Source organism: Salmo salar, chromosome ssa19, assembly GCF_905237065.1.
Source record: "Salmo salar chromosome ssa19, Ssal_v3.1, whole genome shotgun sequence".
NCBI classification, from domain to species: Eukaryota; Metazoa; Chordata; class Actinopteri; order Salmoniformes; family Salmonidae; genus Salmo; species Salmo salar.
Window position 1 is genome coordinate 10,120,609 of NC_059460.1, and position 26,365 is coordinate 10,146,973.

At 43.3% G+C, this 26,365-nt stretch overlaps 1 protein-coding gene across 2 annotated transcripts in view; it reads right to left on the reverse strand.

Moving 5' to 3' along the window:
- The window catches only part of LOC106578422 (catenin delta-2), a 462,724-nt gene that overhangs the window by 251,139 nt on the left and 185,220 nt on the right, over nucleotides 1-26,365 (reverse strand). For both annotated transcript variants that reach the window (XM_014157181.2, XM_014157182.2), the window contains exons 4-10: nucleotides 19,346-19,380; nucleotides 19,010-19,129; nucleotides 13,948-14,114; nucleotides 8,306-8,429; nucleotides 7,671-7,890; nucleotides 7,452-7,566; nucleotides 7,200-7,332 (exon numbers count right to left, since the gene is read on the reverse strand). In XM_014157181.2, the coding sequence (XP_014012656.2) occupies nucleotides 7,200-7,332; nucleotides 7,452-7,566; nucleotides 7,671-7,890; nucleotides 8,306-8,429; nucleotides 13,948-14,114; nucleotides 19,010-19,129; nucleotides 19,346-19,380 (914 nt within the window). The remainder of the gene's footprint in view (nucleotides 1-7,199; nucleotides 7,333-7,451; nucleotides 7,567-7,670; nucleotides 7,891-8,305; nucleotides 8,430-13,947; nucleotides 14,115-19,009; nucleotides 19,130-19,345; nucleotides 19,381-26,365) is intronic.

Here is a 26,365-nt window from a genome sequence, read left to right on the forward strand (position 1 = left end):
GTCTTCTGCGTAGAGGTGGATCAGAGAATCACCAGCAGCAAGAGCGACATCATTGAAATATACGGAGAAAAGAGTTGGCCTGAGAATTGAACCCTGTGGCACCCCCATAGAGACTGCCAGAGGTCCGGACAACAGGCCCTCCGATTTGACACACTGAAATCTATCTGAGAAGTAGTTGGTGAACCAGGCGAGGCAGTCATTTGAGAAATCGATTCACAGAGTCGAAAGCCTTGGCCAGGTCGATGAAGACGGCTGCACAGTACTGTCTTTCATACCAGATTGCATAGCGGAGAAGGTACGGTGGGATTCGAAATGGTCGGTGATCTGTTTGTTAACTTGGCTTTCGAAGATTTTAGAAAGGCAGGGCAGAATGGATATAGGTCTGTAACAGTTTGGGTCTAGAGTGTCTCCCCCTTTGAAGAGGGGGGTGACCGCGGCAGCTTTCAATTTTTAGGGATCTCAGATGATAGGAAAGAGAGGTTAAACAGGCTAGTAATAGGGGTTGCAACAATTGCGGCGGATAATTTTAGAAAGAGAGGGTCCAGATTGTCTAGCCCAGGTGATTTGTAGGGGTCCAGATTTTGCAGCTCTTTCCGAACACCAGCTATCTAGATTTGGGCGAAGGGGAAGAAGGGGGGGCTTGGGCAAGTTGCTGCGTTGGGTGCAGAGATGTTGGCAGGGGTAGCCAGGTAGAAAGCTCAGCCAACCGTAGAAAAATGCTTATTGAAATGGATTTATTGGTGGTGACAGTATTTCCTAGCCTCAGAGCAGTGGGCAGCTGAGAGGAGGTGCTCTTATTCTCCACGGACTTCACAGTGTCCCAAAACGTTTTGGAATTTGTGCTACAGGTTGCAAATTTCTGTTTGAAAAAGCTATCCTTTGCTTTCCTAACTGAGTGTGTATATAACTTCCCTAAAAAGTTGCATATCGCGGGGGCTATTCAATGCTAATGCAGTAGGCCACAAGATGTTTTTGTGATTGTCAAGGGCAGTCAAGTCTGGAGTGAACCAAGGGCTATATCTGTTCTTAGTTCTACATTTTTTGAATGGGGCATGCTTATTTAAGATGGTGAGGAAAGCACTTTTAAAGAATAACCAGGCATCTCTACTGACGGGATGAGGTCAATATCCTTCCAGGATACCCGGGCCAGGTCGATTAGAAAGGCCTGCTCGCTGAAGTGTTTTAGGGAGCGTTTGACAGTGATGAGGGGTGACCATTTGACCGGGGACCCATTGCGGACAGATTGCAATGAGGCAGTGATTGCTGAGATCCTGGTTGAAGACAGCAGAGCTGTGTTTAGAGGATTACGTCTATGAGGGTGCCCGTGTTTACGGATTTGGAGTTGTACCTGGTAGGTTCCTTGATAATTTGTGTGAGATTGAGGGCATCTAGCTTAGATTGTAAGACGGCCGGCGTGTTAACCATATCCCAGTTTAGGTCACCTAACAGTACGAACTCTGAAGATAAATTGGGGGCAATCAATTCACATAAGGAGTCAAGGGCACAGCTGGGGGCTGAGGGGGGTCTATAACAAGCGGCAACAGTGAGAGACTTATTTTCTGGAAAGATGGATTTTTAAAAGTAGAAGCTCGAACTGTTTTGGCACAGACCTGGATAGCATGACAGAACTCTAGGCTCTCTCTGCAGTAGATTGCGACTTCGCTCCCTTTGGCAGTTCTACCTTGGTGGAAAATGTTGTAGTTGGGAATGGACATTTCTGAATTTTTGGTGGCATTCCTCAGCCAGGATTCAGACACGGCTAGGTCATCAGAGTTGGCAGAGTGTGCTAAAGCAGTGAGTAGAACAAACTTAGGGAGGAGGCTTCTGATGTTAACATGCTAGAAACCAAGGCTTTTACGGTTACAGAAGTCAACAAATGATAGTGCCTGGGGAATAGGTGTGGTACTGGGGTCTACAGGGCCTGGGTTAACCTCTACATCACCAGAGGAACAGAGGAGGAGTAGGATAAGTGTATGGCTAAAAGCTATAAGAACTGGTCGTCTCGTGCGTCGGGAACAGAGAATAAAAGGAGAAGATTTCTGGGCGTGGTGGAATAGGTTCAGGGCATAATGTACAGACAAGGGTATGGCAGGATGTGAGTACAGTGGTAAACCTAGGCGTTGAGTGACGATGAGAGAGGTTTCGTCTCTGGTGGCACCAGTTAAGCCAAGTGAGGTCTCCGCATGTGTGGGGGTGGGACAAAAGAGCTATCTAAGGCAAGGTGAGCGGGACTGAGGGCTCTACAGTGAAATAAAACAATAAGAACTAGCCGAGACAGCAGTAGACAAGGCATATTGACATTAGAGAGAGGCAGAAAGCAGTAACAGGTGTTGCTCGGGAGAGCTAAGACAACAACGGGTAAATAGCGATGAATGGGCAGAGCGGGTCAGTTAGGTACATACAGGACCTGAGTTCGAGGCTGGGGCCGCCAGGTAAACAAAATTAGGTACCATGTAATTGAAACAGTCCAGGGGGCATCAGCTGTGTAGCTGAGTGATCATAGGGTCCAAAGAACAGCATTAGGTGAGTCAGTACTACGCTAGTCAAGCGGGAGACACAGTGTTTAGAAAGCTAGCAGGCTGGGGCAAGAAGATGGGTCTTCGGCGACATCGCAACGGAAAATCCTGTTGAGACCACATCGGGCGATTACGTCGGCAGACCAGTCGTGATGGATCAGTGGGGCTCTGTGTCGACAATAAAGGGTCCTGGCCAATTGGCAAAAGAGGTATTGTAGCCCTAGAATTAGCTGATATACGGGGCCTATCTCGAGGCTAGCTCAAGGCTAACTGGTGCTTGCTTCAGGACAGAGGCGTTAGCTAACAGTAGCCACTCGCTAGCAGCTAGCTAGCTACGATGATCCGGTGTAATGATCCAGAGTGGCAGGAATCCGGTGATGTGGTAGAGAGAAGCAGTCCGATATACTCTGGGTTGATATCGCTCTGTGCAGACAGGCATGTATTGTCCGAGCTAAAGCTGGCGGTGTCCGAGCTAAATGTGAAGACTGCTAGCCGTGGCTAACAAAGACTAGTAGCTAGTTAGCTGGCTAGCTCCTGACGGAGGTTCTAGTTATAAGGAATAAAAATAGCAGAACCATACCACATTGGGTGATGCGGGTTTGCAGGAAAGTATATTTAGTTGATAGATAGAAAGTGAGATTAAAATCTATATGAGAAAAAAACTGAACAAATGATTATTTACACAGGATAAGACACAGGAAAAGACAACGACAAACACAACACACATCCGACTGCTACGCCATCTTGGATCACAGCTTCATGAGGTAGTCACCTGGAATGCATTTCAATTAACAGGTGTGCCTTGTTAAAAGTTAATTTGTGGAATTTATTTCCTTCATAATGTGTTTGAGCCAATCAGTTGTGTTGTGACAAAGTAGGGGTGGTATACAGAAGATAGCCTTATTTGGTAAAAGACCAAGTCCATATTACTGCAAGAACAGCTCAAATAAGCAAAGAGAAACAGCAGTCCATCATTACTTTAAGACATGAAGGTCAGTCAATCCGGAAAATGTCAAGAACTTTGAAAGTTTCTTCAAGAGCAGTCGCAAAAACCATCAAGCGCTGTGATGAAACTGTCTCTCATGACGACCGCCACAGGAAAGGAAGACCCAGAGTTACCTCTGCTGCAGAGAATAAGTTGATTGGAGTTAACTGCACTCAGATTGCAGCTCAAATAAATGCTTCACAATTCAAGTATCAGACACATCTCAACCTCAACTGTTCAGAGGAGACTGTGTGAATCAGGACTTCATGGTCAAATTGCTGTAAGGAACCCTCTACTGAAGGACACCAATAATAAGAAGAGACTTGCTTGAGCCAAGAAACACGAACAAAGGATATTAGATCGGTGGAAGTCTGTCTTTTGGTCTGATGAGTCCAAATTTGAGATTTTTGGTTCCAAACGCAGTTTCTTTGTGAGATGCAGAGTAGGTGAACGGATGATCTCTCCATGTGTAATTCCCACCGTGAAGCGTGGAGGAGTGATGGTGTGGGGGTGCTTTGCTGGTGACACCGTCAGTGAATTATTTAGAATTCAAGGCACACTTAACCAGCTTGGCTACCACAGCATTCTGCAGCGATAAGCCATCCCATCTGGTTTGCGCTTAGTGGGACTATGATTTGTTTATCAACAGGACAATGACCCAACACACCTCCAGGCTGTGTAAGGGCTATTTGACCAAGAAGGAGAGTGATGAAGTGCTGCATCAGATGACCTGGCCTCCACAATCACCCAACCTCAACCAAATTGAGATGGTGTGGGATGAGTTGGACCGCAGAGTGAAGGAAAAGCAGCCAACAAGTGTTCAGCATATGTGGGAACTCCTTCAAGACTGTTGGAAAAACATTCCAGGTGAAGCTGGTTGAGAGAATGTCAAGCGTGTGCAAAGCTGTCATCAAGGCAAAGGGTGGCTACTTTGAAGAATCTAAAATATACAATATATTTTGATTTGTTTAACACTTTTTTGGTTACTACATGATTCCATGTGTTATTTCATAGTTTTGATATCTTCACTATTATTCTACAATGTAGAAAACAGTAAAAATAATGAAAAACCCTTGAATGAGTAGGTATGTCCAAACTTTTGACTGGTACTTTCTATTGTGCTGTGGTAGAGGGTATTTTACCAAGCTACTGTGTAGGGAGGACAGAGTTGTTATGTAATCTCTATAGAGCATATTGTCTAGCATCAGCCATAAAATAATAAGATTCAAAATGCATTTTCCTCAGTCCTTTGTGTGTGTGTGTGTGTGTGTGTGTGTGTGTGTGTGTGTGTGTGTGTGTGTGTGTGTGTGTGTGTGTGTGTGTGTGTGTGTGCGTGCGCACGTTTCCCACTTTTTTGGCAGGATTCCCGAACACAGACACCTCTGACTTTTCCTCACTGAGTGCTTGTTCATTACACTGCATAACAAATGTATGGCAGGGCCTCCCTGGGAGGAAGAAGGAAGGGGGAGAGGGGAGTGAAAGAGCAAGAGACAGAGACAGAGAGAGACAGAGAGACAGAGACAGAGAGAGACAGAGACCTAGATCGAGACAGAGAAAGCTAATAATAAAATAAAATATTTGGCATGGGTCATCAGACACTCAAAAAGTTCTACAGCTGCACCATCGAGAGCATCCTGACCGGTTGCATCACTGCCTGGTATGGCAACTGCTCGGCATCTGACCGTAAGGCGCTACAGAGGGTAGCGCGTACGGCCCAGTACATCACTGGGGCCAAGCTTCCTGCCATCCAGGACCTATATACTAGGCAGTGTCAGAGGCCCCAAAAAATGTCAAAAACTCCAGTCACCCAAGTCATAGACTGTTTTCTCTGCTACCACACGGCAAGTGGTACCGAAGCACCAAGTCTAGGTCCAAAAGGCTCATTAACAACTTCTACCCCCAAGCCATAAGACTGCTGAACAATTAATCAAATGACCACCCTGACTATTTGCATTTACACTCCCCCACCCCCTTTGTTTTTACACTACTGCTACTTGCATAGTCACCTTACCCCTACCTGTATGTACAAATTACCTCGACTAACCTGTACCCCTGCACATTGACTCAGTACCTGTACAAATGTATATAGCCTCGTTATTCTTGTTTTATTGTGTTACTTTTTTTTTTACTTTAGTTTATTTACTAAATATTTTCTAAACTTTATTTTCTAAAAACTGCATTGTTGGTTAAGGGCTTGTAAGTAAGCGTTTCACTGAAAGGTCTACACCTGTTGTATTCGGAGCGCGTGACAAATAACATGTGATTTGATCTAGAGTAGTAATAATGAAGAGAAGGAAGCTGTCTCCCTTTAACACTATGGATGGTTATTGACCAAAATGAGGGTTTGAATATGGACAGAGAGGAAAAAAAGATGGAGGGAACCAAGAAAAGAGGAGCACTAATTAGAATGATGGACACACTCCGTCGCCTGTCTCATCCTTGTCATCCTCCTCTCCTCTCCGGCTCTCTTCCCTCCCTTCTTTGATGTCTCATGGAGACTTACTGAGTCACTGCTCAGGCTCCCCAAATCAAAGTGCTCAACTGTTAGGATGGAGGGATGAGAGAGAGAGGGAGGGAGCTGGCCCCCCATGACACTATGAAACTTGAAATTTGATACAGTCATTAAAATGTTAGAATGATTAAAGAAAATAAAAGGAATATGCAAAACCAGCCCAAGTCCCCTGCTGCCTGTGTTCAGCTCTTAACCTCCTGTTTGTGTGCTAAAAATGATACATGGACTATATTATTATAAAGTATTATATCAATATGATCATAAAACCACAATGCAACACCACTACTAAGTATTGCTTTAGCCTGTTACTCTTGAGGATTTAACTAATTCTATAACAAAGTCATTCATGATTTCACTTTGATGTTTGTGCTCAATGTCAAAGATAAATAAATACGTGATTATTATTAAACAAGTAGCTAGCATAACACAGCCAAAACATTCAGTGTTGCATTCATGTTATAGCTAGCAGTGTTTCAAATGTACACTGTCAACGATCTTCAACCTCCTGTCTTGTTTCTAAGGAAGAAGTAGCACTTCTTAATTCTTAGAAAACAATTGAATTTAATCTTTAGAATTGATGGAATTTTGAAGGACCTGACACTAGCTAAGGCCATCTTTCAGTATTTGTATACAGTAATGTCTCCAAAACTCTCTCTAAGTGTAATATAGAGCACAACCCAGGCCTGTGTTCTATTCTCTCTCCACACAAAAAGCCCTTGAAGCATCACGACTCAGCTGTATAAGAGGCTGATTGCAGTCTTCAGAAGCACTGAACCTTCAGATGACATTCAACAAACACACAGCTTATTCAACACACACACCAACACACTTACACACACACACACACACACACACACACACACTGCAGAGCACAACCACTCATTACTGCAGAGCCACAGGTCTGTTATTGGGATCAATAAGAGAAAAGATGTTAGTAACCTGACAGACAGTTATTACCACTGAGTAACTCGAAACTCAAAGATAACAGTCAACAACTCACTTACACCGAGGACTACAGTCAGACCACATAACAAGGTAAAGACCAACTCTAGGCCAAGGACTCACTTAACTCTATACAGAAGAGTAAATAACAGCAAAGGAAAAGTATTCAGTGTTTGCAATGCATACATGGAGGGATTCACTTTGAGAGGCGCGTCGTGCGCGCATTTTTGTGTGTACGTCTTACCTGCCAGACTGCCAGGCCTCTGTAGCGTAGCGGTAGCATAGAGCTCATGGGATATCTTGTACTGGTCGGAGGCGTGGTGAGCAGCCAGTCTTTTAGGAGACAGAGTAGCGTAGCTCCCTATGCCCGAACTCATCTAGGGATTCACATAGAAACACATTGTGTAGAACAGACATGATTATCTTTATTCTAGAGAATGTTGCTTAAGAATAATGTGCAGTACTATGCATTGAATATCTGTGTTTCAATACACACCAGGTGTAGTGGGGATGATGAAGCGCTAGCCCCTCCCGCAGCAACTGTTGCTATGGAGTTGGGTGGAGAGCCCACCCTCAGCGGAGACCCTGTTGTTGTCACGGCACCAGTGGTGCTGTAAGCATAACAACTTGTTTGGTTATGGTGATCATTTTAAATGTTTTCAATTGTAGGTTTAACCTCGTTCTTCTTCCAAACCAACCAATGAAATGGCCCTACCTGTAGGACTTGGCGAGTCGGTTGGCTGGGGACTGTTTGTTGGGTGAGGATGAGGAGGAGGAAGGTAGGCGCTGGGTGGTAGCGTAGCCTAGTGTGTCTGAGGCTGAGCCCAGGCGCTGCAGCTTGCTGGGAGAACCAGACCCTCCACCTCCACCTCCACCTCCGGTCAGAGGGGAACTCACACGCTGGGCAGGCAGGGTGGAACTGGAGTAGTAGTGACCTGGGATCAGATGGAACAGGGGTTATAACAAGGTTGAAGAATGTTAGTCCTCTAGATGCTGATCTAACACCAGTTTAGCACTTTCCCTAAGCTGTTGCTAGATCTGTGGCTAAGGGCAATTTCTAACCGAAGCTGAAAGGATTGGATGCCATGTGTAGTACCTTTAATGGTATTATCTCTGTCTCATTTCTCTTTATGTATAATGGTATGTACTGTATTATAATACAATCATTTCTAACAAAAGCTAAAAAGATTGGATGGCATGTGTGGTTCCTGGTCTCTTTAAGGACATTATCTCTCTCTCTAAATTCTGTCTATACAATGTTATGTATACAGTATATTGTATTTATATAATGTAGATGTGTACTGGTATTGTAGGTATATTGTATGTATATAATGCAGATATACAGCATACCGATTGTGGGAAGCTGTGCATCAGGCAGATGAAAGGCACTGCCATGGCTCTGAGAGAAGGAGTCTCCTCCACTACCTCCCCCTCCCCCTGCCTGCTGCTGCTGGGCCGCACGACTAGATGTCACCTGGAGGGAGAAAGAGAGAGCGTAAAGAGAGAGAGATTAAAGAGAGTGATAGAGGAGAGAGGGGAAAGAAGAGACAGAGAGGGGGGAGTAAAGAGACAGAGGGAGACAGACAGAGAGAGAGTGAGAGAGAGAGTGTGAGAGAGAGAGAGTGAGAGAGAGAGAGAGCAGTGGACAGAGAGGGAGAGGGAGAGGGAGAAGGGGGGGTTGTAAAAGACAGGAAATTACTATTCTACCTTATCACCACATCACTTCTCTCTACATCTTCTTAAGGTAACAGATAGACATTTCTAAAAGTTAGAACCTATAACACTGCCACAGATGATATTCGGTCCAGTTGGAATCCACAATCAGATCATGCATTTTTCACCAAGTCACAGTGAGGCAGCTTATCCTATCCCAACACAACAGACAGAGTTATCTCATGTATTCCTCTAGATCCTCAGAGACAGGAGCACAGCATATGTTTCTACTCCTCTGAGCTCCTTCCCCTTATGCTAATGACAGTCACCATGAATATGTCTCTAAAGGTGAACCACACACACACACACACACACACACACACACACACACACACACACACACACACACACACACACACACATACACACACACTCACACTGAGGCTCGCTTGCAGTAGGCCCCCGTTTAACTGTGCACACACACACACACACACACACACACACACACACACACACACACACACACACACACACACACACACACACACACATACATACATACACACACACCTTCCTCAGGTTGCTCCTGACTCCAGGATGTATTTTCCCTCCCTAATAAGCCAAAGCGTGTCTACTGATTACAGTGACTCTGTGGTTCCAGGTCACTCATTAAGCCCAGGGACCACAGGGTAGAATGACATTTTTGCATCTACTTATCCATTTTGAGATTTTGGGGTATTTTGGTCCATTAATATTAGTATTTTCAAAAAGTTAAAATAAAAATGTCAAAAAGTTGATGAAAATGTATACTTCCGTTAGTTTACCATACCTTCATCAAAATGTCATGAATTGTAACCACTTTTAAATGGATACATCCATTATTTCAAATCTCACGATATTGAAACACATATGTAAAAGCCAATTTCATAGAACATTTTACAAATTGGACTATATATTGAAGAGATGGTGACTGGGTCTAAATAAGCGTTTGGTAGTCTAAATTCAGTGTACTTGTCTTTAACTGACTTTTCCCGAAAGTCCGACTCATCCCACACGCCAACTAATTTCTCTCAGCTTCAGAAGCATCTGCATTCACCAAATGTTGTGTGGTAATCCTTAGAGATATTCCCCAGACTCGTTATGGTGTCACATTGCTATTCTTTATGACATTTTCTTTTAAAATGAAATGTTTGTACCTTTCTTTAGTATTTTATAGATAGAAAGATGAATAAAAGTATTTATCCACAATCTGCTATGTATAAGTCTGATTCTAACTTTTGACTTCATCCAGTGTCCAGAAAAATTTATTTGCACATATATAATGAGATTCAGTTGAAGTCAGAAGTTTGCATACACCTTAACCAAATACATTTAAACTCACTTTTTCACAATTCCTGACATTTAATCCTAGTAAAAAGTCCCTGTCTTAGGTCAGTTAGGATCACCACTTAATTGTAAGACTGTGAAATGTCAGAATAATAGTAGAGAGAATGATTTATTTCAGCTTTTATTTCTTTCATCACATTCCCAGTGGGTCAGAAGTTTACATACACTCAACTAGTATTTGGTAGCATTGCCTTTAAATTATTTAACTTGGGTCAAACGTTTTGGATAGCCTTCCAAAAGCTTCCTACAATGTTGGGTGAATTTTGGCCCATTCCTCCTGATAGAGCTGGTGTAACTGAGTCAGGTTTGTAGGCCTCCTTGCTCGCACACGCTTTTTCAGTTCTGCCCACAAATTCTATACAGGATTGAGGTCAGGGCTTTGTGATGGCCACTCCAATACCTTGACTTTGTTGTCCGTAAGCCATTTTGCCACAACTTTGGAAGTATTCTTGGGGTCATTGTCCATTTGGAAGATGCATTTGCAACCAAGCTTTAACTTCCTGACTGATGTCTTGAGATGTTGCTTCAATATATCCACATAATCTTCCTGCCTCATGATGCCATCTATTTTGTGAAGTGCACCAGTCCCTCCTTCAGCAAAGCACCCCCACAACATAATGCTGCCACCCCCATGCTTCACAGTTGGGATGGTGTTCTTCGGCTTGCAAGCGTCCCCCTTTTTCCTCCAAACAGAACCATGGTCATTATGGCCAAACAGTTATATTTTTGTTTCATCAGACCAGAGGACATTTCTCCAAAAGTACGATCTTTGTCCTCATGTGCAGTTGCAAACCGTTGTCTGGCTTTTTTATGGCGGTTTTGGAGCAGTGGCTTCTTCCTTGTTGAGCGGCCTTTCAGGTTATGTCGATATAGGACTCGTTTTACTGTGGATATAGATACTTTTGTACCTGTTTCCTCCAGCATCTTCACAAGGTCCTTTGCTGTTGTTCTGGGATTGATTTGCACTTTTTGCACCAAAGTACGTTCATCTCTAGGAGACAGAACGCGTCTCCTTCCTGAGCGGTATGAAGGCTGCGTGGTCCCATGGTGTTTATACTTGCGTACTATTGTTTGTACAGATGAACGTGGTACCTTCATTCGTTTGGAAATTGCTCCCAAGGATGAACCAGACTTGTGGAGGTTTACAATATTTTTTCTGAGGTCTTGGCTGATTTCTTTTGATTTTCCTATGATGTCAAGCAAAGAGGCACTGAGTTTGAAGGTAGGCCTTGAAATACATCCACAGGTACACCTCCAATTGACTAAAATGATGTCAATTAGCTTATCAGAAGCTTCTAAAGCCATGATATCATTTTCTGGAATTTTCCAAGCTGTTTAAAGGCCCAGTCAACTTAGTGTATGTAAACTTCTGACCCACTGGAATTGTGATACAGTGAAATAATCTGTCTGTAAACAATTGTTGGAAAAATTACTTGTGTCATGCACAAAGTAGATGTCCTACCCGACTTGGCAAAACTATAGTTTGTTAACAAGATATTTGTGGATTGGTTGAAAAACAAGTTTTAATGACTCCAAACTAAGTGTATGTAAACTTCCGACTTCAACTGTATCACCTAATTATCATATTAATACAATATTTCAGAAACATTTTTATTTTAAAAAAAGTATTATTTTTGTGTCCACATTCAACTGGTAAAAGTTGATTGTGATATGATTAAGGAGAAACATTTACCCTACTAGGGTGTGGTGCCTGGCCTTAACAGAAGGCCAGAATAACTGATTCATCAGACATGGAATGGATTATGCTGTTTAAAACCTGCAGTCATTAGTTCACTAGACTAAAGTCTTCAACCAAACACTCTGAGTCCCAAATGGCATCCTATTCCCTATTTAGTGAACTATTTTTGACCTAGTGCTCTGATCAAAAGTAATGCACTATATAGGGAATAAGGTGCCATTTGGGACGCAGAACAATCCTGTGGTTGTCTTGGGGTTTCAGCATTGAGGGAGACTCCGCTGTAATGTCAGTGTGCAGATATAGCCTGATCCCTCTGTACCAGGTGACACATCTCCATACCTTAAATATTCATCCGGAGGCCCATAGTGGTATAAATACACTGCAGGAAAACGGCTATCTGAGACAGTGGCTTACATAAACAAATGCACACACACACGCACACATGCACACACGCACACACAAACACACACACACGCACACACGAACACACACACGCACACACACACACGAACACACACATGCACACACACACACATGCACACACGAACACACAAACACACACACGCACACGCACACGCAAAATGAAAGATAAATAGATAGGCACTACGCTCCACTCTTCTTAAGAGATTCACAGTGTGTGTTATAGGTGCTAGATCTCTGTGCATTGTTGAAGCAGAAGTACCATTGTAGTATAAATACCTAGCTAGTAGTAGTGTACAAGAGGCTCTACTGTATGTGATGCAGTAGCCTTATATAATCAGCCTGTCCTGGTCTGGAGTAGACTATACAGCCAGCGCTACTCAGAACATCTCCCCAATCAACCTGACAGACAGGGCAAAACATCACTGGAACACAACCAGACATAGAGAGAGACAGAGGAAGGACAGGGCAGGGATGGGGGGATTGGGTGATGTGGAGGACGGTAAAAGTGGACAGAAGCCCTCATATTGGCACAATTGAAACAGGAAGAAAGAAGACGAGAGAGACAGGCAATGCTCCTCTTCCTCTCTCTTGTCAGTCTTTTGTTTTTGTTTGTGTGTGTTTGTGTGTGTGTGTGTGTGTGTGTGTGTGTGAGGGTGCATGTGTGACAAGATCTCACGGTTTTAACAAATTCTCCAAATGTCAAATTTCTAAGTTTCTCCAAATGTCAAATTGTATGAAAAACATACATTTGCATTTACTTTCCTCTAGTAATTAGCTACTATTTCAAAATGTATCCCTATGTATTATTCATAACCACACAGACAGCAAAATAAAACATTTGCCCTCTCAATGCATGCTGTATCCTTTCATAAAGCTTTGTAGTTGGTACAAATAGCAGGTGTTGTTGTGTGTATGTCTGAGTAGATGAGCACCTGTGTGTGTGTGTGTGTGTGTGTGTGTGTGTGTGTGTGTGTGTGTGTGTGTGTGTGTGTGTGTGTGTGTGTGTGTGTGTGTGTGTGTGTGTGTGTGTGTTTTGTACTGTCAGCTAGCTTGTGAAAAAATGAACATAGGGAATAAATGTCTCCTGCAGGCTAGAGGATAATTGGAATCCTCTTGATCAGTGTGAGGATATTCACACCCATTCACCTCCTTCAACACATGATTAGAGAAATAACAAACCAAACTGGTATCTCCCCATGCAATTAAACAGTCCACCTTCACTGCTCCCCTCTCCCTTCCACCTAGATCAAATAAACCGTGCTAAATGTATCTGTCTCTTTCCTCTAACCTCTACTAGCCACACACACCTCCCCAGGCTACTATGACCTGTGTAGAGCAGCAGGATAGCCCACACACGATGGTGTGCATGACAAATAGAGAGAAAGAGATAAAGGGGAATGGGAAAGAGGAGAGAAAGTTAGAGCCGACTCCGTTAGCTTATTCCGAGCCAGCAGCTAACTGAAGACTTTTGACTTGTAGAACGTGACTTTACCCTTCATAAGGTTAAGCTAAGGAGCATTAGAAAAGGTGAAAGCAGTAGATAGTGGGCAGAGCGGCCACATCGCCCAGTCAAGAGGAGAGCTGGGCAGAGAACTCCCTGCCTGGCTCCCTTCCTCCATCCCTGGGTACAGAATAAAAACTGCTCAGGACAGTAGTGTTCGGCTAAAGAAAATATAAACAAATATCGCAGTAACATATGAGAGTAACTTTGTCTTGAATGCGACAACTGCTTTACAAGAACAGATTGTGAGTCGCTAAACATTAGCATTATCCTCATCATCATTATCATATCCCCATCTTTCTCCTCATCATCATCGTCATGGTGACCTACCTGGTTGTAGCTGTGCACGGCCCCTCCGACCTGTCCACTGCGCTGTGGGGTTGCCGCTGCAGCACTGTCGCTAAGGGCGAGGGTCTGGTTGCTATGGTAGCTGGCGGAGTACTGGAGCGAAGCCTCTGGGGTGGAGTTGAGCTGCAAAGAACTCTGGGAAAGAAGAGCTGGGGAGAGGGAGGGAAGGAAGGAGAGAGATGCAGCTATTTAGAACAGGCAGTGCAGCATTTCAGCCCTCAGTGATTTAGAAAAAGCATACATCATTTATCAGGAGAGGGAGAGGGGGAGAGGGAGGATGGGGAGGAAGAGAGGGAGGAGGGGGTAGATAATGGTTTACAAGGGAGGAGGAGAGGGAGGAGGGGATGGATAAGGGGTTACAGGGGAGGAGGAGAGGGAGGAGGGGTTGGATAAGGGGTTACAGGGGAGGAGGAGAGGGAGGAGGGGTTGGATAAGGGGTTACAGGGGAGGAGGAGAGGGAGGAGGGGTTGGATAAGGGGTTACAGGGGAGGAGGAGAGGGAGGAGGGGTTGGATAAGGGGTTACAGGGGAGGAGGAGAGGGAGGAGGGGTTGGATAAGGGGTTACAGGGGAGGAGGAGAGGGAGGAGGGGTTGGATAAGGGGTTACAGGGGAGGAGGAGAGGGAGGAGGGGTTGGATAAGGGGTTACAGGGGAGGAGGAGAGGGAGGAGGGGTTGGATAAGGGGTTACAGGGGAGGAGGAGAGGGAGAAGGGGATGGATAAGGGGTTACAGAGGAGGAGGAGCGGGAGGAGCGGGAGGAGAGAAGATGAGGGAAATAGGGAAATAAGGGTAAAGTAGGAAAAAGTGGAAGGCAGAGTTCCGGAGGTAGAAAGGAGGAAAAGAGAATGTGACCTCAGAGGAGAGGAGGAGAGATGAGAGGAGCAGAGAAGGAGAGAGGAGAGGAGGGGATAGATGAGAGGAGCAGAGAAGGAGAGAGGAGAGGAGGGGATAGATGAGAGGAGAGGAGCAGAGAAGGAGAGAGGAGAGGAGCAAAGAAGGAGAGAAGAGAGGAGCAGAGAAGGAGAGAGGAAAGGAGCAGAGAAGAAGAGAGGAGCAGAGAAGGAGAGAGGAGAGGAGCAGAGAAGGAGAGAGGATAGGAGCAGAGAAGAAGAGAGGAGAGGAGCGGAGAAGGAGAGAGGAGAGGAGAGCGGAGAAAGAGAGAGGAGAGGAGCAGAGGAGCAGACGAGAGAGGAAAGCAGAGAAGGAGAGAGGAGAGGTGCGGAAGAGGAGAGAGGAGAGGAGCAGAGGAGGGGAGAGGAGCGGAGGAGGGGAGAGGAGAAGGAGGGATGGGTGAGATAGGAGAAGAGGGTGACGGATGAGAGGAGGGGAGAAGAAGAGGAGAGAGGAGAGGTGCGGAGGAGGGGAGAGGAGAAGAGGGGGAGAGAGGAGAAGAGGGGGATGGGTGAGAAATTGGTGTGAGGAGAGTAAGCGAGCATGCATTTCTCTCTTTAATCTTTAATCACAGCTCTATCTCTCTCGCGTTCTGTCTTTCCTTCTGTCATTTATGCGTTGGCGTCTCTCTGCCTAGAATTGTTTAATTTGTGATCTGGGCTGTGTGGAGTGATGTCACTCTCAACTGTGGCATGTTTAAACACACACACACTGGACCTAAGCATGTTTACACTATCAGTCTCCATCAGCATCAGAACGCTAAGCATTCTGGGTCAACACAACACATTCCCTTAGAGAGCAACTCTCTACTGGGACTAGAGGGAACACACACACCCACACTACATTTGAGAGGAGCACTGCTGGGTGAAGAGGCATACATTCTCCAGAGCGAGGAGAACAATACTGTTGTCCTCTGTCACACACACACAGAGGTGCACACGCGCACACACAGGGATAAGGGGCGGGGTTGGTCTGGGCTTACTTAATGGTAGTTAGGTCCATGACGTGTGCTATATCTCACTGTGCTTAAATATATCAATCACAGGCTTTTCCTACTCCCTATTGGAGAGAAAATAATCTCTCTCCCTCACCCCCCCCCCCCTCTCTCTCTCATATTGTCCCTCTCGCTCCCTTTGATGTTTGCGTCAGCAGAGCACACACACACCATACCACAAACACAGTTTTCATCTGAGCCACTCTGTCGTTGTCTGACATTTAGTTGAAACTTGTGTGTAACTCACCAGAAATGCTCTTAGAACAATAGGCTTTTTACATTTCTCTACATAACCTTCAACAGGAAATGACAGCCTATAGCCACCATCTCTACCACCTTGTAACAAAAAATGTAGGACTATATTCAACAACAAAAAAAGGGGGCCATCTAGAACCTAAAAGGGTTCTTCGGCTGTCCCCATAGGAAAACCCTTTGAAAAACCTTATTTGGTTCGAGGTAGAACCCTTTTGGTTCGAGGTAGAACCCTTTTGGGTTCCATGTGGAACCTTTTACATATAGGGTTCTACATGAAATCCAACAGGGTTTCACCTGGAACCAAAAAAAGGTTTTACCTCGAACCAAAAAGGGCTTAACCTGGCTTAACCTGGACCCAAAAAAGGGTTCTCCTATGGCAGGGATGGGCATCTTTGATGGGGGGTGGGGGCCACAGAATTTCTGAACTCATCATGAGGGATCGCAGTTGCACGCAGGTCTGCGTACCCACATGTGCAGACCCCCCCACCACATTGCGAGAATCCTTTTTTAGCAGCCCCCCTCTTGACAATGTAGAGCTATTTTATTTTTGTTTTAGAGGTAATTTCGTGCAATTCTACACATTTTGCAATGGGGCGGAGAGAATATTTAGCAATTTTATAATTAATTTTGTCACGTCCTGACCAGTAAAAGGGGTTGTTTGTTATTGTAGTTTGGTCAGGGCGTGGCAGGGGGTGTTTGTTTTATGTGTTTCGGGGTTTTTTGGTTAATGTTCTATGTTAGCATATTTCTATGTTCGTTCTAGCTTTTATATTTCTATGTTTAGTTTATTGGGTTGACCTTCAATTGGAGGCAGCTGTTCCTCGTTGCCTCTAATTGAAGGTCCTATTTAGTAGGGGTGTTTTTTCATGGGTTTTTGTGGGTAGTTGTTCCGTATGTAAGCTGTGTGCCTTACAGGACTGTTTAGCGTCTTCGTCATAGTTTGTTATTTTGTTTTTCTGTGTTCTTCGTAATAAAAGAAGATGAGCATACACATTCCCGCTGCGCCTTGGTCCCATCCTTACGATGAATGTGACAAATTTCATGCAATTCTACACATTTTTCCATAGGGTGCAGAGAAATGTTTGCCATTTTAATATGATATCTGTGTCAGACTGACTAACAAAATTTTGCGGCCGGTAATTCAACCATGATAACAAGTTTAGATAGCTGGCCGCTAGACTCATTTACCAATCTAAAAAAAAATTGCTGACGTGGGCTAATTGAATGACTATCAGTAACTGGCATAACAAGAGAAACTGCTGATGCACAAACAAATGTCAAACTTGAACCTTGTGTCTTCTACTATTCTAACTTGCAACAGTAAGACCTCAACTGAGTACAAAAAAAATACATTGATTCAAGGGCCTTCATAAGGGGGGCAGCCTGCGGGCCGGCAATTGCCTATCCCTGTCCTATGGGGACAGCCGAAGAACCCTTTTTTCTAAAGCTGTGTTCGAATACTCATACTAACCGCACTGACTGTACTATTTATGACGTAAATTGAGTATATAGTATGCTTATTGGTCATAGTATGGATATAGTTAGTATGCCAAATGTTCCAAGTGATTTCGTACTATATTCGGCAAAATTCGAAGTATTTCCGCGCTTTTGGGGCCCATAATGCAAATATTCAGAAAATGGGCGTGGCTTCACAACAATTTCAGATTTGAAGAAAAGGTTAGACGAGATTGGATAACAAATGTAAGTACAAAAAGTAAATATCCATTCATTTAACAAATTATGACAAATGTTGAGAAAATGTTGAGCAATGGAATAAAACATTTATGACTTATCAAATAAGTTATGTTACACATTGTGTTGCCTGACAATTTGTTAGGTATGCTAGCCTTACGAACCGCATAGCATATCATTACAGAAGTTGCTTGTATGTACCGGTATGTGTTAGCTACCTAATGATATGTTAGCATGGGTATTTGAATATAGCTTAAGAGTGTACACTTGGTTCTCTGTGTTTTGTTTTACGTGTCATCTTTTTAGAAGCACTACCTCTCTACACAAGTTAAACCCTCCATGTTCTCTCGTTTTGCCGTAAGCCTGGGAATCCAAACAGCCCTTCACCCCCTGAACTCCCTAATGATGCCAACAAACACATCAATATGTTTTCAGCTAAAAAGAGAGAGAGGACTGTTCTATCGTTAATCTGTCTCTGTGTAGTCTGGGATTAAAACTATCTGCAGTAGAGTTTCACAGCAACCTCCTCTCGTCTCCTCCTCTCGTCTCCTCCAACCATCTCCTCTCCTACTCTACGTTCCTATGAATTATTAAACAAACGCCACTTTGTGCTTCACAGCGAGAGGGGGAATGTCACACACGCACGCACACACGCACGCACGCACACACAAACACACACACACAAGCCTGTATATGCTGTTTTGTATATGGGCTTTTTGTGTAATATAACGTTGTCTGCTTCTGAACTGACAGAGGAAAATCCAAACCGAGGGTGTTCCGTTCTTTCCAACTAAATAGTCCCCTTGACTCTCAGTGGAATGACTGTCATTTTGAGATCAATTAGGAGAGATACACTACATTTATAAACCACTCTCCTTCTATCAGAAGAAAAAGTCTGGGTGTGCATCAGTAAGCCTAAACAGTTTGGTTTGGGTTTCTTTGGTAAAATATCTTTTCTGAAATGGTTTTTCAGTAAATACAAACTGATGGCAAAACCTCTTTGGAGTAGCATTGACGACAGAGAGATGGAAATGTCTTACAAATTTGATTGTGTTATTTCTTCTGTGTCCCTAAATGAGCTCTGAGCGGGAAATTGCACCAGAGGAAACATATCAAGATTTAGGAAGAGACTAAAGAAAGAGTGGGACCGTTACACACACACACGCATGCACACAAACACACCCTGTCATATTAAAATAAGAGTTGTCCTCACGTTCTCCTGTGTTGTATTGATGAGGGTCCAGTATTCCAGACTCCTGCAGGGATCTGATGCAGGAGTCGACCAGCTCCAGTCCTGTGGTCAGCTCATCCTCTATGTCCTTCTGGCCATCAGCTGGACAGGAAACAGGAAACAGAGGGAACATGTTAGTCTGGGTCACAGTCGTGACACAACCTCCATAAAGGGTTGTTTCAATGTCACACAAATTTGATGATGTCCATGTCTGTGATATCTGGTTGTATTCTTAGGAAATATGCATAATAAAATATTATACAGTGATTATCAATAAAAACGGCTTATTAAAAGTAAAGTATTTGACGTTTAGCCTACCTTGGGTGTTCCAGCGAAACTGCTCATCTGCCGAACTGCAAGAAAACAGTTGAGGTTAAGAAAAATAACTCATAATATGGAGTTTATTATACAGTAATATACTGTAACCTCATAGTTCATTGTTGTTATCAAATATTCAAACTGTTTACTGTAGACAGCTGAGGTAAAAAAAAAAAAAGCTGTAATAGCGGTGATTCAGCACAATTGAAGTGGACAGCGTCTGAATAGGAATTCGGAAATTCAGCACCAACAGAACAGAAGACAGCGGCCGTCCGGACTACAGCCACTCGCCACCAGGAGACCACAGCAAGGCCTTACCAGGAAGGAAGTCAGAAGTTTACACAAACCTAGAAGTGGAAGGCTCCCCAAGACCTCTGCTAGCGATCCTGACTTTTTCAAACCTTATAATTGTCAATAATAGGGAATAAATTGCAAGTAAACAAAAATATAACTTTCTATTGTTACTGTGAAATCGCTGTCACATCATTTTTATTTTTCTGGATCAGGGATAGACCACGCTAGGAGGCTAATGTTGCTCTGTTAGCTAGCTCCCTAGGACAATCAATGAGAGCCAGTAACAGAGTGATTTCCTCTTGAGAGAACAAAGCTGCGTACATTATAGCCAGTCAGACCGGAAAGAAGCAACGAGATGCTCAGTGCGTGATCAATGTTAGAGCAACATGACTCACAAAGAAACGCACAAACATAATCGCAGCATTTGTAGATATTTGTAGAAATAATATCTCTCTCATACAGTACCTTTACAATACTGTAAAACATTGGTGGTGGATAAGGTAATTTTTCTCTCTCTCTCTCTCTCTCTCTCTCTTTCTCAATTCAATGGACTTTATTGCCATGGGAAACATATGTTTACATTGCCAAAGCAAGTGAAATAGATAAGAAACAAAAGTTAAAAAAACAATATAAAATGAACAGTAAACATTACACTCACAAAAGTTCCAAAGCAATAGAGATATTTCAAATGTCATATAATGGCTATGTACAGTGTTATAACGATGTGCAAATAGTTAAAGTACAAAAAGGAAAAGAAATCAACATAAATATTATATTTACAATGGTGTTTGTTCTTCACTGGTTGCCCTTTTCTTGTGGCAACAGGTCACATGTCTTGCTGCTGTGACAGCACACCGGTATTTCAACCAATAAATATGGGAGTTTATCAAAATTGGAATTGTTTTAATATTCTTTGTGTGTCTGTCTAATCTGAAGGAAAGATGTGTCTCTAACATGGTCATACATTTAGCAGGAGGTTAGGAAGCTCAGTTTCCACCTCATTTTGTGGGCAGTGTGCACATAGGCAGACCTGGCTCTCAAGAGAAGACAGGCTTCGGCAGCATCTCTCAATAGCAAGGCCATGCTCACTGAGTCTGTACATAGTCTAGCTTTCCTTCATTTTATGTGGTCAGGTATTCTGCCACTGTGTACTCTGTTGAAGGCCAAATAGCATTCTAGTTTGCTCTGTTTTTTTTGTAGATTCTTTCCAATGTGTCTAGTAATTATCTGTTTGATTTCTTATGATTTGGTTCTGTCTAATGATTTGGTTCTGGGGTCGGTGTGTGTTTGTGAACAGAGCCTCAGCACCAGTTTGCTTAGGGGACTCTTCTCCAGGTTCACATCTCTGCTTTGTTATGGAAGATTTGGGAATCGCTTCCTTAGATGTTTGTAGAATTTAACGTCTCTTTTCTGGATTTTGATAATAAGCCGGTATCTGCCTAATTCTGTTCTGCATGCATTATTTGGTGTTTTTTTTTAACACTAAGGATATTTTTGCAGAATTCTGCATGCAGTGTCAGTTTGGTGTTTGTCCCATTTTGTGAATTCTTGGTTGCTGAGTGGACCCCAGACCTCACAACCATAAAGGGCAATGGGTTCTATAACTGATTCAAGTATTTTAACCAGATCCTAATTGGTATGTCAAATGTTATGTTATTTTTGATGGCGTAGAAGCCCCTTCTTGCCTTGTCTCTCAGATCGTTCACAGCCTTGTGGAAGTTACCTGTGGCGCTGATGTTTAGGCCAAGATATGTATAGTTTTTTTGTGATATGTCTCTCTCTCTCTCTCTCTCTCTCTCAGACACACTATAGCAGGCTATGCAGAAACACACAATGAGTATGTGTGTGCGTCTTTCCATGCTTGTGTGCGTGTTATTAATGAGCCCCTGGAGTAGAGGGATCACTGGGTCAAGAGGAGCTCCCCTCGTGATCCTGGTGATCACATAGACCACGACAGTGTGTGTATGTCTGTGTGTGTGTGCACCCAGGCCTTGCCCCTAATTGCACTGCAGTAGAGATTCCAATGTAAAATAGATGGAGGACATTACAGAGGGAGAAAGAGGGAGAGGGGGGAAGAGGGCTGGAGAAGTTAAGTATCTAATTTAAAAAATGAAAATGTTTTTATTCCGGCCTGCCTGTAGTAATGGATCCTCTATTGTTTTTTGAGTGCAGGACTGGGGCTGTAGCGGTGACCGTATTACCGCCACACCTGCGGTCACGAGTAATGAAGGCACGGTAATTAGCCTTCTCCAAGCTCTGATGCTGCTGATGGTCATCAGTAGCCTACCAAACTGCTTGTTTCTCAGCACTCTATTGTCACTCTAATCACTCTGACATCAATGCAAATGTATTCAAAAATGGAATAAAACACTTCATGAGAGCCAATGAGCTCGTGTTGCGCAACATTTCTATAGGCGCCATTGCGGGAGAAAACAAAGTGATGGCCACTAATAAAAAGACAAAGCTTTCTATAGGCTAGGCCTACTATATTTATTTCTCAACTTTCCTTGTTTATCTTTACAACAGGAGTGTAGCCTACCTGGCTGGCATGAAAATCAACCACGGGGAAAAGCGTCCTCCCTTCACTATTAAAGTGCCTAGATAACATGTATTTTTTCCCTCTGCCCATTTCGATACAGGTGCATGATAATGGTCCATTCTAAATCAAAACTAATTTCACACATATATTATTTAGTACATGTAAAGACAAGATTAAATCAAGAATAGTCTGATGGATGACAATATTAGCCTATCACTGGTGAATGATGCCCAGCATAAGAAACAATGCCTTTTTCCCCCAACTTTTTCGAATCATAGTCGCACACCTCATGTAGCCAAGCACATAGGCCTATATTTTCCCATAAGGTTTGTACCAACTAAAGTGGCCAAATAACTTCTTAAAATAAAGCACATTAATCCGCTTTACAAGGGGTGTAGTCGAGCCTAACTGGCATATATAAGCAACGCGTTTCAATTTTGGGGAAGATCATTTTCACCATAAAAATGCACCTTTATAATAAAAGCATTACATGCATAACTGCATTTGCGGTCACTTATGATAATGGTGTTTTCCGCTAATGGAACATTAGCGCTTATAGCGTACTACCCTGTTCGCACTGCTGCGATTATAATGTGCAGAAATAGCTGAATAGTTTATGCAAGTGGTCGTATTAATTTGGGATCTATCGCATCCCACAACTGTCCCAGACAATGTTTGGAATATTTATTTCTCGAACAGAACAGAATAGGTTGACTGTTGTACTATGGGGGATAGTAGATTGACATAGACTAGTTCTTCCAATATCTTCAATATGCACCTCGGAATTGGATAAGAATGTGCGCAGTTGCGTCCCAGATGTGTCTGTCTTCTCTTGTAGCTTGTGATAAAGGCCAGATCACATGATGGAGAGCCATGCGAGAGAGAAGCGCTTCGGATTGCGCAGGACACTCAGGGAGAAGGGCACAATGCAGCACTTCGGGCCGCAAAAGGAATGGATTTTTTTAGGGTGCATTACGGCCACAAAGGGAATGCCTCCGTGAAATGTAAGGCATTATCAAGTGCTTGTCAAATTATGAATGAGAGACTATTGGAGTGTGTACAGCCTGCGCAAAACACAAAGCAGAGCTCATGCCTTTCAAGTTACTTTTTTCAAATCATCATTAGTCTCATCATGCAGCCTTACAATGTATTAAAAATCAAAACATATAGCCTAACTTTTGTAGAACAACTGAAGTTACATTAATAACTCTAAATGAAGCATATAGGAGTACCTATTTCCTTGTTAAAGGCCAAAATAAACAGGGTTAGGTTACAACTCGTATAGTCTTCCTGAGTCCTTGTGACGAAGAACAGATACGTGAAAATTATACAAAGGTACATTGTGCTCTCATGCAACAGACATCAAGATTTACATGGCGCCAAATATCTGTCTGTAGTTCATTTACTGCTTGCTTATACAAAAATACTAATACAACCTAGAATACTAAATCCTTTCCTTAAATAAACTGGAGATTGGGTCTCCCTGGCACCAACAGACAGGCACACAGACACTAATCATGGAACGGAATGTTGTCTTATCACCAAGCCATCATAAATCTACTGTCAACGTTACATCTCAGAGGCTTCTCCGTCTTCACACAGACACATGAGAGTTCTAAGAACCCTATTATGTTGCCTGTAAGAAAAACAGAAAGTGTGAGTACTTAACATAATGTTGTAATTCTACGACACCATGCTGCGTTGTATGCCTCTTGAGTAAATCTGAGCTGGCAAAAACATTTCATGCTATTCCGTTAAGACAACTGGAGTTTATGCACACCTTGTAATCCAAATTCTAATCTTAATTGGTGCGTTTCAAATTGTCCTTTTGTGAGGCGCAGCCGGGAACTAGTTCTGTACGATGGTGAGTGGTGGGTTGATAAACCAGGTGGATCCTCCATGGCAACATGTTGGTTTTCCACTACAACGCCGATTGACAGAGTTGTGGATAAAACGTTAATAGGATGTCGCCACTGCTCAACGAGAATAGCCTATGCAGCTGCCAACACCGACACATTTACACCGAAATCACCCAGGTATTCTTACCACCGGAGCAAGATGGAAACAGAAAGAAACAGCAACACAAGCTCGTCTCCCCTCTGCATCCAAGCAGCCCTTCGCAGCTGATTCTAACCGGGCCAAAGAAATGACAAGAGCGAAAGGTTTTTTGTTGCCGCGGATATGCGCCCACTCTTGGTGGTTGAGAATAGGAGTTTGAGCACGTCGTGGAAGTGCTTGAGCAACATTAAGAACTTCCCTCTAGCACCTATTTCAGCAAACAGATAGTACTTGCTGTATATAAGCAAGCCAAAACTGAAGTTGTCAATTAATTGGCCACTGCACCCTGTGTAGCGCTTACTACAGATGAATGGAGCTCCAGAGAGCTACTTAACAGTGACAGCCCATGACATTACCCCGGGAGTGGGAGACGAGAAGTACCGTGCTAAAGACAGGATAGTCCGGCCTTCCCTGTGGCTCAGTTGGTAGAGCATGGTGTTTGCAACGTCAGCATGGTGTGTGCAACGCCAGGGATGAGGGTTCGATTCCCACGGGGTGCCAGTACAAAAAAAAATCATGAAATGAAAATGAAATGTTTGTATTCACTACTGTAAGTCGCTCTGGATAAGAGTGTCTGCTAAATGACTAAAATGTAATAGTCACACAAGTGTGCATCTGACTGCAAAATCAACATGCAACCAAACATCAATGTCTGAGTCATGTTGATTTTGCAGTCATATTGCACTATGTGTTTTCACAATTAACTGAACCGTGACCCCAAATCTACAGTACAAACTGTGGTGTTTGGTGAACTGTTACAGCCCTAATGCTTGAGTTTAGTTTCCCTGGCACTGTGGCACAAATCCCATTCAAGTCATGGGACCTATATTATCATTTTCATGTTCAAATCATCTAGAAATGACTCTGTTGGGCTTCACAATACATTTTAGATACATTCAGATGATTTGGAAATGATGTGCGAAAAATGCTAACATTGGTCCCATAACTTAAATCGGATTTGTGCCACAAATGCAAAAAATTTAGCATGTGGAAACAGTGTCATTTGAGTGAAATATCCGTCTAAGGTAAAGGTTAAGGTTTGGATAGGGTTACAACAGAAACAACTCAACGGTTAAGTTTAGGCGTTGATTCCGAATGGTTAAGGTAAGGGTTAAGGTGTGGAATAGGATTGAATCAAACAAACAAACAAAAGAAAATGTGTGCCTACCACTGGGATTGAACACACGACCCTCGGAGCAGAGATTGTGGCTTATGCCCACCTGCCATCCCCAATGCCCTAGCAAGCCGTAAGTTTACTTGATGGTAATAGCGCTCACCGTTGCCCCTAGAGGCAAGATTTGAATACATCTCCCGACATCCTGGGGACCTGGACAAACGTCAAATATCACATTGTATCTTGAGTGACCTGGCTGGAATATCGACCTTGGTGTCCATAGGTTATGGCACACTGCACACTTTAGCTGTGAGTGAATGAGCGTTCTTACACAGTTAGATAACAAGTGTGTGTGTGTGACAACGTTGGTCGAGAAGGGGTTAACTGCAGGTCAACACATTGATAAACTTGGAGTAATCCCGGGTTCGACAGCATTACTGAACCCACCACACACTGGTTGGGCCACCCTAGCTGGAACCCCAGTGGGAATAACCAGCTGTGTTAGTCCCTATAATCTGTGTTAATCCTAGTCTGTGTACAGCAGAGCAGCGTAATTCCCCCAATCCTACTAAAGTACCAAATTATCATCTCTGTTAATCCCAATGAAACCCTGACATAGAATTCTAGATTGGAGAGTGTCCACTCCTAATTCCACTGCTACAGTACGGGGCTAGTGTGTGTTTAATATTTTTATTTGTAGTTATACTTACTCATGAAGTAGTATTTAACATTTTACCACCGTAACATTTCATATTCTCATCATGGCCAAAATGTTATGGGGCGCACATTATGCCACATAATATCTCCATGGTGTATTATGCATTGTGGTGTTCTTTCATTATCTGTATCTGCGCAGAGGGAAGCATCATATCAGAGTAAAGATAATAGCAGGGTCATTTTAGCTGGAGTTAACAGATGTTTTAGCACCAATGCGGGGAAACTAACAGGTGTGTTTTAAAATGTAATTATCAGCAGTAATACCCAAGCACACACATTCATATGCACTCTCTCACAC